Source organism: Podarcis pityusensis (genome assembly GCF_964106645.2).
Source record: "Podarcis pityusensis genome assembly, chromosome: 11".
In the NCBI taxonomy this organism is placed as follows: Eukaryota; Metazoa; Chordata; class Lepidosauria; order Squamata; family Lacertidae; genus Podarcis; species Podarcis pityusensis.
Window position 1 is genome coordinate 49,001,482 of NC_138036.1, and position 18,858 is coordinate 49,020,339.

The window sequence follows — 18,858 nt, forward strand, 5'->3', positions numbered from 1 at the left end:
GAGTGAATGCTAAATAAGATGCTAGACCAAAATAACTGAGCACCACTAAAATTAGAAGTTCTTAAGAAAATAAGTAAGACTGTGAAAATTTAACCCCTTTTGAGAACTATAAGATTATGAAACATAGAAGGGATATAAGAATCTAAATAAGATGATAAATTGCTGACAAAATGTTATAACGATGAAAGTGGGAGCGGGAGATGTGAGGAAGTCCAAAGAAAATGTGAAACTATGTTAAGACAAATGTTATATTGTTTATTATGTTTATTTCTATTGTAAAACCCAATAAATTGCTTTAAAAAAAAAATAAATAGTTCATAGAACCATAGAATTGTAAAGCTGGAAGGGATCATCAGGATCATCTAGTCCAGTCTTGGGTCTCTAGCTGTTTTTGGACTACAATTCCCATCATCCCTGACCGCTGGTCCTGCTAGCTAGGGATGATGGGAGTTGTAGTCCAAAAACAGCTGGAGACCCAAGGTTGGGGAACCCTGATCTAGTCCAACTTCCTGCAATGCAGGAATCTTTTGCCCAGTGTGGGGCACAAACCCACAACCCTAAGATTAAAGAGTTTTAATTTTACACAGCTAACAAGAATGAACACTGAGCACTTCTTAAAGGAAAGTGTGCCATTTTTGTACAGGCACTTTTCAGAACAGAAGCAAATGTCAAGCAATCATTTGCCTTAGGTGGATTAAATGGGAACTCTTGACCTTCTCTAGATGAGCAATTAGCATATAGTGAACACATCTCATAAGACTCTGCACATATTCTAGCTAGCCTGAAGATCTAAGTGCAATTTCCAACACTCAGTCATTTAAATCCCTGGGGAATTTTAAATTCATCAGCTATTTAAATAGGAATGGATCCACAGCTAGAGCTTGAATATTTGGGTTTATCAGTCCTATCCTAACCATGTTGATTCAGAAATAAGTGTCACTGACTTTAATAAGACTTTGGCCTAGCTATATTTGCGTAGGATTACAGATGTACACACCTCGATCCTAAAATGCTGAGATGTTACACCACCATGTTCAATCAAAGGCACTCCCCAAGTAAGTGTGAATAGCATGTCAATCCTATGCAGAATAATTTGGGGAGCAGATTCCATGCACTTAGTGGAATTTATTTCCAGGGGAACGTATACAAAATCTAAATTTTCACCAGTGAAAATCAGCAATGTTTAAGGGTCAAAGTAGGCTCAGGCTGAACACACAAGCTGGATAACTTTGTAGATTTGGCTGTACAGAATCTTCCAGCAGGCTGCAACAGCAAATGTTCGACCTATCAGATATAAGGGGGAAGGTTATAAAGGACATGCGATGACCACCATCGGCAACAGAAGCCATTTTAAAAGGTCACAGCATGTTTTCAGCTTGTGTTAAGAGAAATTCACGTGCTAGAATCAATACGCAGGCTTTATCGTAAATTGGTTTACTTCATCACAGGCAAGAAGACACTAAAGTCATTGTTTTGTACCAGCTGCCAGGAAATATGCAAGACAAAGAGTAGGATTTGGGAGATTTAAAAATGTCAAATTACAGTAATTGGATAAATATACACTTCTTAATCTGGACTTTGAAAGCTGTCGGGCTTTTTCTAAAAGAGTACACGGCAACAACGCTCAGTGGAAGTTCACAATGAGAACACATAACAGAGTGTGTGCGTGAGCAAGCTAGAAACCCAAGATTGGTGCAGGAGCACATGGCGTGGGAGGTAGCCAGATTAGGAGTTTTTATGCCACAGCGGCACCTGAGCTACGTATATCGCACCAAAAAATGTTTTTGGGGTGCTAGCAACCATTTTTAAGTTACCACTCAGCTGAGGTATATAGGATATAGCTACAAGGTCTCATGTAGATCTCCTGTTGGTAGTGGGATCATTATTACTGTTATGTACTGAGTTGAATAGGCTCCAAAATGCAGCAGTATGATTGGTCCTAGAACAACAGGATTCAGAATGCAGCAGTATGACTGGTCTGCAGGAGCCACTCAATCCGGCTCCAGATTCAAGTGAATCCACAACCTAATTGGCCTACAGGAGAATTCCGGAATTAGCCAATCACGTGCAGCCCATTGTGTAAATAATGTATATAAACCAGATACTTTGAGGGGACTTTCAGTCCTCCTCACCACTATGAGCTGAATAAAGAGCATGAAATCCACTCTAGACTCAGAGTATATTTCAATTACCAGACCCCAAACATAGGAAGGTAAATGGCGTTTCCGTGCGCTGCTTTGGTGCGCCAGAAGCGGTTTAGTTATGCTGGCCACATGACCCGGAAGCTGTCTGTGGACAAACGCCAGCTCCCTTGGCCTATAGAGCGAGATGAGCGTGCAACCCAAGTCATCCGTGACTGGACCTAACGGTCAGGGGTACCTTTACTTTTACTATTTACACACAGAGTGGAGCCCATTCAGCATTTCTAAGCTGTTTATTCTAGCTGGGCATCATCATTTTTATTCTGTCCTAATGTCTCTCACTGCTCTCGTTTCTTACTCTTTGAAATGAGCTTTTAAAAGAAAAAGATAAATCTTTCAGCCCTGCCTTTAACCACCTCAGGAGAGTGTAATGAAGTTGTCCCCTGTTTGGCTTCAGCAGGGTGGATTGCCAGCTCTTGCCTCCGTTAGCCCTTAAAGCCAATGGGCCATTTCATCTCGCTGATTACATGCCGAAAACCCCTTTTCCCTTCTAGCCTTGACAGTGATCTCTTTGTGAACTGTGTCGGAGAGCATCTGGCCTTCTGCTGTGGTAACAGGATACCAAACTCCTGCTTCGCTGAACAGCGGAGGGCTGGGATGTACAAAAGGGAGGACGGAACGGAAGTCGGTTCAAAGCTTTACATGGAAAAACAGTCAGATGAGCTTCATATTTCAGTACAAGGCTTCAGAAAGCTTTCAATTACCAAGCAAGCTCATCTTAATCCTTTCATGAAGCTGACTGCCCATCCCCCAGCAACAGCTTCCCAGCTGCCAAGTGACTGGTTAAAAAGAGAGAGAGAAGAAAGTAACAAGTCCTAATCAATGATATTTATTGCAGGGCTCAAGATGCAAAGTTCAGTAGGAGCATCAAAGGATGGCTTGCATGTATTTTTAGATTGCATGTTAACTTTTATTATACTAGATTATAGCATTCCCTGCATTTTCTTTTAAAGTACATGTTCAATATGTGCACGACTGTGTTGACGTGCAACACACCAACCCAGAAATGTCATAAAGATGTCACTGAAATGCCACTAAAAGGGCAGAACGGGGGGCACAGTCTTCGCAGGCTTTTTCAACGGGTTTACATTATACGTGGTTTTACTGATGTGTGCGGTGCCTCAGAACTTAACCCTTGCACGGGTATAGGGGGCACTAAAGGCTCCAGCCCCCTCAATATTTTGAACCAGGGGGCCCAGCCCCCCAATAGTCAGGGGGCCGACATCCGCCGCCGCCACCCTCCGGGTGCCTCACCCCCCACCCGGGAGGGAACAAGTGAGGGGGAAGAAGAAGAAGAAGAAGAAGAAGAAGAAGAAGAAGAAGAAGAAGGGGAGGAGTTTGGATTTGATATCCCGCTTTATCACTACCCGAAGGAGACTCAAAGCGGCTAACAATCTCCTTTCCCTTCCTCCCCCACAACAAACACTGTGAGGTGAGTGAGGCTTAGAGACTTCAGAGAAGGGTGACTAGCCCAAGGTCACCCTGCAGCTGCATGTGGAGGAGCGGAGAGGCGAATCCGGTTCACCAGATTATGAGTCTACCGCTCTTAACCACTACACCACACTGGCTCTCTGTGTGTACTGTCCCCCACCGCATGCCCTGCGGCATGTCCCACTGGGCAGGGCATGTCACATGACATCACTTGTTGCGTCACACGATGCTTCCCCCTCCAATGTGTGGGGAGGGGTGCAAGTTGTCACCCCTGCCCTCGCATAAATGGGGGGCTGCCTGTATATAGTCCTTTATGATCTGGTAAGAGGTAACACGATTCTTTGTTACAAGAACACAGTAGTAACTTATAAAGTAACCCATGACTCTATTTTTAAATTTATGTGCACCTGAGCACTGGAAATAAAAATATCGACCCGGAAATTCATGCCCAAATTCCTTATATAGTGGTACCTCGGGTTACATACGCTTCAGGTTACATACGCTTCAGGTTACAGACTCCGCTAACCCAGAAATAGTACCTCGGGTTAAGAACTTTGCTTCAGGATGAGAACAGAAATTGTGCTCCGGCGGTGCAGCAGCAGCAGGAGGCCTCATTAGCTAAAGTGGTGCTTCAGGTTAAGAACAGTTTCAGGTTAAGAACAGACCTCCAGAACGAATTAAGTACTTAACCCGTGGTACCACTGTATTACTGACACCCAGAGTATAATCCAGAAACCATTCACTCTTTACTATATATTAAAGTCTGTGGGTATACTCAAAAATAAACCTTTTCTAGTCTTGCGATCCATGTCACTGAGTTTAATTTTCTAGAAGTTCTACTGTGCTTTTCACAAGAAGCAGCAGTGCAGGAATGGGCTGCCCATTTCATATAGGACTCTATGATAACACACGTTTCTGTCACGTCTTCATGCAGTGTGTTTTACTCCTTCAAATTACGTTTAAGCAGTTCTAAGATAACAGAAGAGAAAAAGAAGAAATGACATTTATCGGATCAATGAATGATCAAATTTTGTCATGGTGGAGCTCCTCCAAGTCAGGAAAATCACTAGTTTCCCCACATATAATTAAGACAAAAGCAAATTTGCCTGCAACACCTATTCTCTCCTTCATTCATGAATGGATCGGCAGTTATATTTTTGAAAATACGGGAGTCATTCCACATGTGCAAACTTAGCTAAATGTAACACGAAAGGGCAGTTTGAATTAAAGACAAAAATACAAAATCTGATGTGGAATTCTGGGCATGGAGAGAACTGCCACCTAACAAACCAACTTACAAATCTGTCCTTGGTTTAACAGGGATGAGAACCTGTGGACCTTCAACTCCCATAATCCCTGACAACTATTATTATTATTATTATTATTATTATTATTATTATTATTATATTAGAAGTTATATACTGCCCTATACCCAGGGATCCCACTACAGGTTCCCACCCCTGGACTAACACCATCAGCTTAATGGCTTTGTGATCCTCTTGTGCAGAAAATATAGGGTAACTCTTATCTATTAGTGTGTTTGAAAGTTTAAAAGCTGGCATTTGTTCATCCAGCTCAGTACGGTGACTGGCAGCAGAATTTCAGATGGGTGTCTTTTCTACTTGAAGATGCCAGGAATGGAAACTGAGACCAGGTGCAGGAATTCCACATAAGGAAGGACATGAACTCACTTTTATTACTAGCGTGGCCAAATGTAACATCAAATGAAGGTTTGAGTCTGTTTTAAAAATCTGTTTTGCAGGGTAGCTATCAGGCGTCAGGGAATCCTATCCCCTCCATGGTAGGCTGCCAGGAATAGATAGTCAAGAAAGGCTCTTACTAATGTCTTTTATTCAATATTCACAGAGAGAGGCTTAGAAATGCAGCCTCTTGGAGTAATGGCATTTCTCTGAGTAATCTCCACCCCCTTCTCTCCTCAATCGCCAACAGCAGGCATAGGTAAACTCAGCCCTCCAGATGTTTTGGGACTACAACTCCCATCATCCCTAGCTAACAGGACCAGTGGTCAGGGATGATGGGAGTTGTAGTCCCAAAACATCTGGAGGGCCGAGTTGGCCTATGCCTGGTCAATAGCATCACACACCTTATGGTGGCCACTTAAGGCCGTTTGCTCTCCTACTTTCAGTGCTTGCCAGGTTCTGGGAGAAGAGGGATCTGGAATGCTTTCTAGTAATAACGTGTTAGCCAGCTGCCCCTCTGGCTCTGCCGCCTCCTCCTCTCCCATTATTTCCCAACGTCGCCCCTCATCTACCTCTGAGCATTGACCTCCCGCAAACCACTGTTGTAAATCTATACTGTCTTCCTCTTCTCTGGAAGGTTGAGGAGGCAGAGGCAGTCTACACCATTCCTCCTCCTATCCTGTCCCTGACAGTAGCACAAACCACACTTCGCTGGTTGGGAGAAAAAGCAACCCATGATATGCCTCAAACCAGGAATGGAAGCAGGGAATTGCCATGCATAAAAGTCCAACGAGAAGGAGAGAGAATGTGTGCATCTGAGGCCCATCCCAGTCTCATGCACATGATGGTAGACCATAGTTTAGTGGTTGCTTTCTTGGGTCCAGCTGGGAGGAAAGAAGAGAGTTAAAATTCTACATGGGTCTGATACATCAGAATAAAATATTATTAAAAAGTGTGGAGTGCTGTGCTATATTTTGGCTAGTGAACTGCAACTTCCTTTGGAAGACCGAGTTTTGCAGCATTTCACAGCAGTAGATAAGGCATGCACCGTCAGCGATGCTCATTGCAAATGTGGTTTTTTGTTTTCGTTGTCGCAGTAAAATATAAACTGGTCCGCCTTCAGAATGCCTATTCACTATATCACTTCCGCTACATTTTTATGCCTGATCTTGTGAGAACAGAATCTCTGCTATTTGGTTAAAACTTCTGCCGCCTGCAGGAAACAAGCCTCTTTTATATTGCTCGTACAATTCTTATCTATAGCACTGTGGTCTTTTAATAGGAAAAAGAAATGAGAAAAATCTAATCTCTCCCACTAGGGCCAAAAAAGAAAAGAAAAAGATGCCTCTTATCAAAAGGAAGATCAAAACATCATGCAAAGCCTGGCATCTGAATTTTCATTTTCCTGGTTCCATTTCCTCACAATTATAAAGTATGCAGCTGACCTCATAAACTCTGCTCTAGGATTATTGTTCCAAACGGAAAAAGATCTTAGGCTAGACTGTGAAATAGTAAGAGAAGACCTATAATGACTGGCCTTTGTTTAAAAAGCTATGCTCTAGGTTTACTCTGAAAAAATGGAGCACAAGTACGTTGTTGTAAGATAAAAATGGAAAGGAAGCTGTGAACCAGGGGTAGGCAAACTAAGACCTGGGGGCTGGATCCGGCCCAATCGCCTTCTAAATCCGGCCCATGGACAGTCCAGGAATCAGTGTGTTTTTACATGAGTAGAATGTGTCCTTTTATTTAAAATGCATCTCTGGGTTATTTGTGGGGCATAGGAATTTGTTTACCCCCCCAAAAAAATATAGTCCGGCCCCCATAAGGTCTGAGGGACAGTGGACCGGCCCCCTGCTGACCCCTGCTGTAAACTGAAGCCTTCAAGCCCACCTGCTTTGCGCAATGAATGAGGCATAAGGCTAATGTAAAGTCAAGGCAGATTCTGGCACAAATCCATGTTCTCTGCAAAGCAAAACAAAAAAAGCTACAAGAGACTGGAGGATTAAGCATGTCACAGAAGTCGTCTTGTCCAACAGCTCATTGAAAGTTGTACCCAATGGAAACGTGTCTACTCTCTAATTTCATCAGTCGTATAAAGTATAATAGAACTCAGCAGTGCAGGGCTACCATCCATGAAGAACGATGGCAGGATACTTTTGGGCAGCCATGCTGACTCCTCAGTTTTTACACTAGTGGGGGGGGGGGGAGTTTACTCTGGAAGGAATACTGGTAAAAACATTGAAGCTACAGGCTTGGGGTGAGGGTCTGGAGTGGGGGTCAGCAACCTAAGGCCCATGGGCCACAAGTGGCTCATGGGGGTCGTATAACTGGCCCATGGAATCCGGCCGCCCACTAGGGTGGCTCCCGTGCACCGTGCTAAACCGGCACGGAGCAGAGCGGGGATCGCCTTCCGCGATGCTGGCCGGCTTCCCATTGGCTGCAGGAAGCTCCTGCAGCCAATGGGAAGCTGCGCACGCCTCCTCCGTGCAAGAAGGAGCACCGGAAATAGCGTTCGCGTGCACACACACTCCGGCCCACCGCAGCGTCCGTGGGACCGTGAACCATCCCAAGCCACAAAAACTTTGCTGGTCTGGAATGTCCATAGGCTGGGATAGGATCAATATTTTGCTGCCAGGTTACAGTGTGCATGCTCAGCCCCCACATCCACCAAGGGTCATTTAGTAGGGCAATGCCAGGCTTCAGGGAATCTGATCCCTCCCACAGTGGCAGCCAAGAAGCAGATAAACCAAAAAACAGTTCTTACCAAGTACCGTATTTTTCGCTCCATAAGACACACTTTTTTCTTCCTAAAAAGTATGGGGAAATGTGTGTGCGTCTTATGGAGCGAATGCAGGCTGCACAGCTATCGCTGAAGGCAGCACAGCAAGAGGGAGAACTGTGCAGTGCCTCTCGTTGTGCTGCCTTCCCAGCGAAGCAGGCTTCAGAGATAGCTGCTCAGCTTGCTCTGGCTTTTCAGGGAGGTGGGAGAAAGGGATGGAGGGCAGCCTGTCAGTTCCTTCTCCCACCTCTCGGAAAAGCCAGCAAGAGCCGCTCTATCTTTAAAGAGCCGCACTGAGCAAGCGTGCCTGCAGCTCTTGCTGGCTTTTCTTGTATTCCTCCACTAAAAACTAGGTGCGTCTTATGGTCGGGTGTGTCTTATAGAGCGGAAAATACGGTAATATATTCACTATGCACAGAGAGAGAGACAAAGGAATGCAGTCTCCCCTAGATAATGGCATTGCTCCGAGTAAAGTCCCACCCACTCCCTCTCTCCTATTCTACATCATCCCTACATCAGCTGAACTGAGCTTTCTGCCCCTGAGCTTTCAGTTCTACTACTCTCAACGAACTCCTGGTCCTGGGAGAGGGGGGTCAGGAATGCTTTTCAAGAACATTGAGTCTGTCAGCTCTCTCTGTGCTTCTTCCTGCTGTTCCTCTTCCAATATTTCCCAGCTTCTCCCTTCTGCAGCCTCTGAACTATGTCCTTCTGCAAACCATTGTTCTAAATCTATACAGTGGTACCTCGGGTTAAGAACTTAATTCGTTCCGGAGGTCCGTTCTTAACCTGAAACTGTTCTTAACCTGAGGTTCTTAACCACTTTAGCTAATGAGGCCTCCTGCTGCTGCCATGCAATTTCTGTTGTCATTCTGAAGCAAAGTTCTTAACCCGAGGTACTACTTCCAGGTTATCAGAGTCTGTAACCTGAAGCGTTTGTTATCAGAGTCTGTAACCTGAAGCGTTTGTAACCTGAAGCATCTGTAACCTGAGGTACCACAGTACTGGTCTCTGGAAGGTCCAAGACGAGGGGGGCGATCTTCACCATTCTTCCTCAGTCTAGTCCCTGACAGGCAATGGAGTACAGTCGTTACCTCAGAAGTCAAATGGAATCTGTTCCGGAAGTCTGTTCGACTGCCAAAGCGTTCGACTTCCAATTGCGGCTTCGGATTGGCTGCAGGAAGCTCCTGCAGCCAATCAGAAGCTGCGGAAGCCCTGTCAGACATTCGGCTTCCGAAAGAACATTCACAAACCAGAACAGTCACTTCCGGGTTTCAATCGTCTGAGTTTCGGGGCATTCAACAACCAAGGTACGACTGTACACACAGCCTGTGGCTAGGAAGCCACTGCATGTAGCAGTTGACATGTCCAGAGGATGCGGGAAAGGTGCTCCCCTATGTTTATGATTTGCAGGTCTTATGTTATATTTATGATTTGCTTATGATTTGCAGGTCTTAAGTTATATTTCAATAAATATAACCATTCCACGAATATGCCAGCTCTTAAGTCGTAGAATCATTGATTGTGGAGTTGGACAGAACCACGAGGCTCATCTACTGCAACCCTAGCATTGCAGGAAAGTTTTGCCTTGAACCCGCAACCCTGAGATTAAGAGTCTCATGTTCTACCAACTTCTTCAGGGGATAATAGAAAAAATGCCCATTTGGGGAGGAAATCTCATACTGTATATCAGTTCAGCGGCTTTACTGTTTGCATATGTTCCTCTTAACTGTACTTTGATATTTTATATACTTCCAGTTCTAATGAAGCCTTAGTTCACTGGCTTTCTACAAAGTAACAATCTCTTACATCTCTTACATCTCTTACATATTTTTTATTTAAATCAGAACAGGGGTCAGCAAACTTTTTCAGCAGGACTACTGTCCCTCAGACCTTGTGGGGGGCTGGACTATATTTTGAAAAAAAATCAAATGAACGAATTTCTATGCCCCACAAATAACCCAGAGATGCATTTTAAATAAAAGGACACATTCTACTCATGTAAAAACACACTGATTCCCAGACTGTCTGCTGGTCGCATTTAGAAGGTGATTGGGCTGGATCCGGCCCCCGGGCCTTAGTTTGCCTACCCATGAATTAGAACTTTGTTATTGCAAGCCCTGCAATACCAGTCAAATGTTTACTGGGTAGGATAACTGAAAAGTCTGCAACGATAAAATAGTCACTAGTATTGTGAATTTTGTTTTCCTGAATTTGGTTACTACTGTTCCTTTGTTTTTCCCTCCATTGAGCAAACGAACACAAATGTATTTATTGCTTCTTGATTTCGTCTGCTTTTTTCCTTTGGCCAGAGGGAATGTTCATTTCTCCATAGGATGTTAAAAAGCAAAGCTTCTCCAGCTCTGGAAGGGTTAACGTTCAATTTCAACTTCCCCAGTCACTATTAATTCTCAAGAAATGTCACATTCCATTTGTGCAAAGAACATTTTCAATCCCAAAGGTGAAATTGCAATAAATTGGGCCCAAAAATCTATTTATTTACTCAGTGCTATCTTGTGACGATTTCTTTATCTTAGTAGACTTACAGTCTGGCCCGCCCCCCTGCAAAAGTTGCATTTACTGATAATCAAAAATGTTGATTTTGGGCTTCTGCTGTATAAGACGCCTGTTCAAGATGCCACTGTCTTGTTATCCAAACTTAGCTGCTTAACTGAAAGCTAAAGCTCACGCCACAATAACTTTAGGGTACCGCAAGACTTTGTCAAATCAAACTAACCATGAAACTCGTAACTGCCAGAAAGAAGACTTGGATCAAATTGCCAGTGACCTTCAGACTGCAGTCCTTGAATGGAAGGACCCTTTGGCAAGGGGTTAAAGGGCTACTGGATTCCTAGGCCTCCTCCTTGCCAGGAAGAATATGGTGACAAAAAGATGACAGCGTGGCTCAAGCCATCAGTTGGAGACTGAACAGAAGAAGGCAGCTTGATTTCCTGCTCCCTGACCGAAAGAATACTCTCCTTCAACTGCCATATACCCTTGCATTACAAAATCCGAAGGGAAGCACATTCTGGACTGTCAGGGGCTGCTAAGCTGTGCTGCACATGCGTAGGGAATTCTTTTGTTGTATTACCAATTTGTTGCGGTCGGCATTTACATTTCAAATGGAAAGGGTAGTAGGTTAATGGCAGAGTTTTGCACGTAGAAGATCCCAACTTAAACCCCTGTCATCCACAGGAAGGGCGGCGAAAGACATCTGCCTATCAGTACAGACAAAATAATAATAATAATAATAATAATAATAATAATAATAATAATATTTATTATTGATACGCCACCCATCGGGTTGGGTTTCCCCAGCCACTCTGGGCAGCTCCCAACAGAATATTAAAAACATGATAAAAAAATCAAACATTGAAAACTTCCCTAAACAGGGTTGCCTTCAGATGTCTTCTAAAAGTCAGATAGTTGTTTATTTCCTAGACATCTGATGGGAGGGCGTTCCACAGGGCAGGTGCCACTACTGAGAAGGCCCTCTGCCTGGTTCCCTATAACCTCACTTCTCGCAAGTGAGGGAACCACCAGAGCTAGATGGGCCAAACAGCTTCCTATGAAGCAAGGCTCCACTGTTGTAGACAAGCACCCATGCAGTTTTGCATGATCAGACATATGCTGCCCCCACTGTGATTGATATAAGTTATTTTTATGTTGTCATTTTCTCAACCAACTTTCTATAATTCATTGTATAGCTGACTCTGAATTCTCATCATCACAGCTCTGTTTTCAAATTCCTAAAGGAAAGAAGTGACCTGTAATAATATCATATTTCAAAAGAAAGGAAGAGACTGCGGCTGCAGCCCAGAGAGCAGATTGAAATTTTATGTGCAGTCCAATTTATTTAAAATAATTGTATCCACAACCTGCAAGTCTCAGACCGTAAGTAACCAGAAGAAGAAAAATTGGCTGATGTGACTAATGTTTGGCCAATAAACAAACCAGCGTTAAAACTATAAAGTGGCAATACAAAAAATCCGTCCATGGGGTGACTTTTAAAAACATTAATCCTTGATCTACATTTTACAATCTGCAGTAATGTGTTTTTTAAAATAGTGTTCTGTAGATCTATGTTCCCCCCCAAGAGGTCTCCGTTAAAGCAAAGAACAAAATATATGCTGTAAATATTCTCCCCCAAAGTATGCAGAGTCCTACAAAGGAGCCAAACCATTTGTCCTATTGTTCTCACCCATGTTCTTTGAGGAAAAATGAAGGTTTTAATTACGGTTGCCCTCTTCCTGCCCTTCATTCCCCGCCCCCCGCTTCTAAAAACACCCCAAATGTATAGCTTTTCTTTTGCTTCATCGAAGCTGCAAATCTGTTGTGATCCTGGTGTAAAAACAGACATCATTAAAGCAAAGCTTGGGAGGACATGCCCCGTTTACTGACCTCGACCAGCGGCCTTGGTTTGCGCTCTACTGCAAACCTGAAGTGGCAGAGTTCACAGTAAGTGGTATTCGAAGACGACAGCCAGTGCTCCAGGCAGCTGCGATGTATAGTCCCCAGGGTTCCCGTACATTCACAGGGAGAGAGCAAGTCTTCTTGACTGCTGCCTTCGTGGCAAATCCTACACATTGGTCGGTCATTGAAAGGGCTAGAAGACAAGGAAGAGGGGTCGTGGGTTAGTATCGGAGTCACGGAGGGGAGGAAACGGGATGATTATCTGGCCCAACCGCATTGCCACGCCAACTCATCGCCACATGATAACAAGCCTTTCCACAGTAACCGCACCGTACAATAGTATACAAGGTAACTTCACTCATCAAGAGGACTCAGTCACATCCCACCCCAAATTAGGTGTACTGTATTTTTCTGTGTATTGAATGAGGTTTTTTGACACAAAAATCATGTCAAAAAACTGGGGTCGTCCAATACACGGATAGTGGCATGGGGGGGAGATGCCGCTGCTTGCAGGGAGCAATCTGGGGGTGCTGGCTAGTGGCACGCAGCTTCCCCCGATGCTGCTGCGTGAGGTAAACACTTGCTACCTGCCCGCGGGAAATGATCTAGAGAGTGTTTCCTGCCCGCAGCTGTGTGTGGGGAGAGGCTCAACAACTTTGGGCCGTGTCCCCTCATTTTCCTAAAATTGAGTCCCCCAAAATAGTGTGTGGGGGGTGTCTTATACATGGGGGTGTCTAATAGATGGAAAAGTATGGTATCTCCTCCATCTCTACTAGCTAACCTGACCTGGGGTGACATTTTTTCTCCCCCGCAAATATGGAGAACAACCAACTGCAGAGCAAATTCTGAGACACAAACTATCTAGAGAGGTGTAACATCTTTGGTCCCATAGTACAGCGGTACCTCAGGTTACATACGCTTCAGGTTACAGACTCCGCTAACCCAGAAATAGTACCTCAGGGTAAGAACTTTGCTTCAGGATGAGAACAGAAATTGCGCGGTGGCGGCAGCAGTGGCGGCCCCATTAGCTAAAGTGGTGCTTCAGGTTAAGAACAGTTTCAGGTTAAGAACGGACCTCAGGAACGAATTAGGTACATAACCAGAGGCACCACTGTATAGTTTCTCCCAGTGTTTTGTTTCTGTGCTGCAACGTACACTACAATTCAGCCAGGTAACAGCAGCAACAACAATTTATTATTTATACCCCGCCCATCTGGATGAGTTTCCCCAGCTACTCCCTAGTAGCTCCCAATAGAATATTAAAAACACGATAAAACATTAAACATTAAAAACTTCCCTAAACAGGGTTGCCTTCAGGTGTCTTCTAAAAGTCAGATAGTTGTTTTATCTCCTTGACATCCAATGGGAGGGCGTTCCACAGGGCGGGCGCCACTACCAAGAAGGCCCTCTGCCTGGTTCCCTGTAGCTTTACTTCTCGCAGTGAGGGAACTGCCAGAAGGCCCCCAGACCTGGACCTCAGTGTCCAGGCTGAGGAAGAGAACTCTATTTACACTAGTTGCTGGCACAACTGGTATTGTGTCCGTTTCTTTTCTCTTGTGCCTTAATGCAGCAGGAAAGATTGAAGGAACTGGGTATGTTTAGCCTGGAAAAGAGGAGACTGAGAGGAGATATGATAGCCATCTTCAAATATCTTAAGGGCTGCCACATGGAGGAGGGAGCAAGCTTGTTTTCTCCTGCTCCGGAATGGCTTCCAGTTGCAAGAAAGGAGATTACAACTAAACATTAGGAAGAACTTTCTGACAGCAAGAAGGGTTTGACAGTGGAACAGTCTCCCTCAGGATGTTGTGGACTTTCCCTCAGAGATTTTTAAGCAGAGGTTGGATGGCCATCTGTCATGGATGCTTTAGCGGAGATTCCTGCCGTGGCCTAGATGACCTTTGGGCTCCCTTCCAACTCTACAATTCTATGATTCTAATACAAAACCACATTAGTTAAAACCACAGTTTCTTTATTTTGACCAAACCACAACACTATGGTTTGTTTTTAAGGGACGCAGGTGGCGCTGTTGTCTAAACCACAGAGCCTAGGTATTGCTGATCGGAAGGTCAGCGGTTCGAATCCCCACGACGGGGTGAGCTCCCGTTGCTCAGTCCCAGCTCCTGCCCACCTAGCAGTTTGAAAGCATGTCAAAATGCAAGTAGATAAATAGGTACCGCTCCGGCGGGAAGGTAAATGGCATTTCCGTGCACTGCTCTGGTTCGCCAGAAGCAGCTTAGTCATCCTGGCCACATGACCCAGAAGCTGTACGCCAGCTCCCTCGGCCAGTAAAGCGAGATGAGCGCCACAACCTCAGAGTTGTCCGCGACTGACTTAACAGTCAGGGGTCCCTTTACCTTTACCTTTTTATGGTTTGTTTTTAGCCAGGGCTCAAGCTGTAATTTCTTTTGGTTTGGACTTTAAGCTGTAGTTCAACACACTCCTGAAGTGCTGCTTTAATGCTTTAGAGAGAAGGGAGTTTGTGGATACTGTTACATTTGAACCAGGCCAGTGACTTTTCCAAATTATGTTCATTGGGACACACCAACCTAGGTTTGTTTTCTCACTAGCACAGTTAGGCTATAAATGCACTAAAGGCATTGGGACCTTTGTGTCTACCACCCACCGACTGAACAATATATGCACAGTCTGCTCTCCCCTCTATAGCAGTAGCAGAGCATTACTGTGCAAACGGTTGCATGCTGTAAAAATGGCAGGGTATACTAAAGTCTTGGGTGGTAAAAGAACATTTCCTAGCCATTACTTTACACAAAACATGAATATTTTAAAAAAGAAAATCCTTTGTTAATGTTCTTTGAGTTCAGCGAGGTTCTTTGCTCAGATGATTATTTTGCAGTCTGTTTAAGAATTTTTTCGCCTCTTTTCCTTGGAAACCATATTCTGCTCCCAAGTTTTAATTTTTAATGGACGATGTATAGCCATTAGTTTTTATACCTATGGTCTTTCTCAGTCTCTCTAGTGTATTCATAGTGTGCAGTTATATGCACTCTACAACTCCTTTTGGCCAGGATGAACAGGCTACGCGTTTTCAATCTGTTCTCCATTCCTGTATTCATTCTGGTTATTGCACTTGGTGTATGCTCAAGAAGGGTAAACTTAAAATTGCAACAAACATGACCAAAACTGTATCTTCTCTTCCAAGTGAAACCTTAGGTGGTGACCCTTAAAGACAGGATTAAACATTCACTCTCTGACATTACCTATGCGTCATTTGTCAAGTACAAGGTTTTTATGTTGCAGGCCCCAGATACAGCCTCTGCAGCTATCAGATCTAGATGGAAACACAAGCTCTCTTGTCATCTTTAGCAAGTCTACTTTCTGTGGAGATAGCAATTCTATTTCCTGATAGAATTTTGCTGGCTAACATATGATCCCTAGCAGGTATCGATCCCTAACTTCCTTTCTGCTGTCTTCTCTTCCTTATGTCATAGCTATCACTTCTCCTCTTCCAGGTAGAACCAGTTCCTGTCTTTCCTACTCTCTTCTCCCAAGTTCATCGAAAGGTTCAATCTGTACTTCCAGTTTTCTTTTATGCTGGCTGGATTTGGCTTTGCCAAGATCAGGTGCGCTGTCTCTTGTTCTTGTTTGGTGGCAAGCAAGGAGTAGGAGGGGGAGGCGGGTGGCGCTGTGGGTTAAACCACAGAGCCTAGGACTTGCCAATCAGAAGGTTGGCAGTTTGAATCCCTGCGACGGGGTGAGCTCCCGTTGCTTGGTCTCTGCTCCTGCCAACCTAGCAGTTCGAAAGCACATCAAAGTGTAAGTAGATAAATAGGTACCGCTCCGGCGGGAAGGTAAATGGCATTTCCGTGTGCTGCTCTGGTTCGCCAGACCAGGACATGATCCGGAAGCTGTACGCCGGCTCCCTTGGCCAATGAAGTGAGATGAGCGCCGCAACCCCAGAGTCGGCCACGACTGGACCTAATGGTCAGGGGTCCCTTCACCTTTAAGGAGTAGGAGAGGCTTGCTTTGTTGAGGAGAGGCATCCTGCCCTTCTAAGGAAGAGTTATCATTGGTGAATCTCAGAGGCTTGCAATGGCCTGGCACATTTAGCTCAGCACAAACATGTTGAGTTCCAGCCACAGTCATTTTGCTCTTTGTTGGTCCTTGCCAATCAGAAGGTCAGTGGTTTGAATCCCCATGATGGGGTGAGCTCCCGTTGCTTTATTCCAGCTTCTGTCAACCTAACAGTTCGAAAGCATGCCAGTGCAAATAGATAAATAGGTACTTCTGCGGAGGGAAGGCAAACGGTGTTTCTGTGCATTTTGGTTTCCGTCACGGTGTTCCATTGCACCAAAAGTGGTTTACACATGCTGGCCACATGACCCAGAAAGCTGTCTTTGGACAAACGCTGGTTCCCTTGGCCTGAATGCGAGATGAGCGCTGCAACCCCATAGTCGCTTTTGACTAGACTTAACAGTCCAGGGGTCCTTTACCTTTACCAAGCTAAGCCAAGGTTTGGCTTATTGTGACATCCAAACTTGGGCTCACGGTTTCAATCCCTCATGGTAATCATGAGTCATAAACCAAGAGTCATAAACCATGGTTACAGCTCACGGTTAGCCCATAGAGCAGGGGTAGGCAACCTAAGGCCCGGAGGCCGGATGCGGCCCAATCGCCTTCTAAATCCAGCCTGCAGATGGTCAGGGAATCAGCATGTTTTTATATGAGTATAATGTGTCCTTTTGACAGCATCTTAAAAAGCAAAAAGCAGAGAAATCACCTTGCCAACAAAGGTCTGTATAGTTAAAGCTATGGTTTTCCCAGTAGTGATGTATGGAAGTGAGAGCTGGACCAGAAAGAAGGCTGATCGCCGAAGAATTGATACTTTTGAATTATGGTGCTGGAGGAGACACTTGGGAGTCCCATGGACTGCAAGAAGATCAAACCTATCCATTCTGAAGGAAATCAGCCCTGAATGCTCACTGCAAGGACAGATCCTGAAGCTGAGGCTCCAATACTTTGGCTACCTCATGAGAAGAGAAGACTCCCTGGAAAAGACCCTGATGTTGGGAAAGATGGAGGGCACAAGGAGAAGGGGACGACAGAGGACGAGATGGTTGGACAGTGTTCTCGAAGCTACCAGCATGAGTTTGACTGCGGGAGGCCGTGGAAGACAGGAGTGCCTAGCGTGCTCTGGTCCATGGAGTCATGAAGAGTCGGACACGACTAAATGACTAAACAACAACAACGTGTCCTTTTATTTAAAATGCATCTCTGGGTTATTTGTGGGGCATAGGAATTCGTTCATATTTTTTTCCCCAAAATATAGTCTGGCCCTCCACATGGTCTGAGGGACGGTGAACCGGTCCATGGCTGAAAATAGTTGCTGACCCCTGCCGTAGAGAGAGCTAAACCATCAGCCTAGGTTTAGACAACACGCTCAAACCTCGGCTTGATGTGGTGTGGCAGCAGCAAGGACTGTCAAGGAGCAAAGCGCCTGCAAGCTCCCCACTTGTGGAAGACCACCAGCTCATCTGCCACCACTTTGATTCTTTATATCTCTGTATGTGCTTGCCTGTTTTTCATGCTCCTTAGGCTTCCCAGACTCTTTCATGAATAAGGATTGAGGAAAGGATTGTTAAAAAAACCAACAACTATAAAAGGAAAGTGGATTATCTCAGAAGAGATGAATGAATCAATGTGGCTGGACCTTTCCTTAAGCTGAGGGAGGTGGAATTCTAGAATTGTAGAGTTGGAAGGGACCACGAGGGTCATCATGTTTAACCCCCTGCAATGCAGGAATCAACCTCAGGTAGCCCTATATACCTGAAGGAGCGTCTCCACCCCCATCATTCATCCTGGACACTGAGGTCCAGCTCCGAGGGTCTTTGGGCAGTTCCCTCACTGCAAGAAGTGAGGTTACAGGGAACCAGGCAGAGGGCCTTCTCAGTAGTGGTGCCAGCCCTGTGGAACACCTTCCCTTCAGATGTCAATGCTGAAGAAAGATTTAGCCCTGTAAGCTTTTGTACATGCAATTCAGAAGGGGCACCATATTGTCTTTTGCCTCAGGCAGCAAAACGTCTCAGGCTAACCCTGCCTATCAAGCAGCTTTAAACTGAGTTAGGCCCAGGGCTTCTTTTAGGGAGAACTCACAGGAACTCAGTTCCAGCACCTCTCAGGTGAGCACCATTGCTTTTCTAAGAGAATGAGGGAGGTGTTCATGGTGAGTTCTGATACCTTTTTTTCCTAGAAAAATAGCACTGGTTAGGCCTGTGGTTGATTCTAGACCAGTCTCCAATCTCAGCATCAGGGTTCCTGGATGAAACAGATTACCTAGATCCATTTCAATCTGGTTTTAGGCCTGGTTGTAAAAATAAGA

At 44.9% G+C, this 18,858-nt stretch overlaps 1 protein-coding gene across 3 annotated transcripts in view; it reads right to left on the minus strand.

Annotated features, from left to right (window-relative positions):
* MARCHF3 (membrane associated ring-CH-type finger 3) overlaps positions 1 to 18,858 on the minus strand; it is a 165,282-nt gene that overhangs the window by 34,684 nt on the left and 111,740 nt on the right. For all 3 annotated transcript variants that reach the window (XM_080973178.1, XM_080973179.1, XM_080973180.1), the window contains one exon: positions 12,510 to 12,714. In XM_080973178.1, coding sequence (XP_080829304.1) covers positions 12,510 to 12,714 — 205 coding nt within the window. The remainder of the gene's footprint in view (positions 1 to 12,509; positions 12,715 to 18,858) is intronic.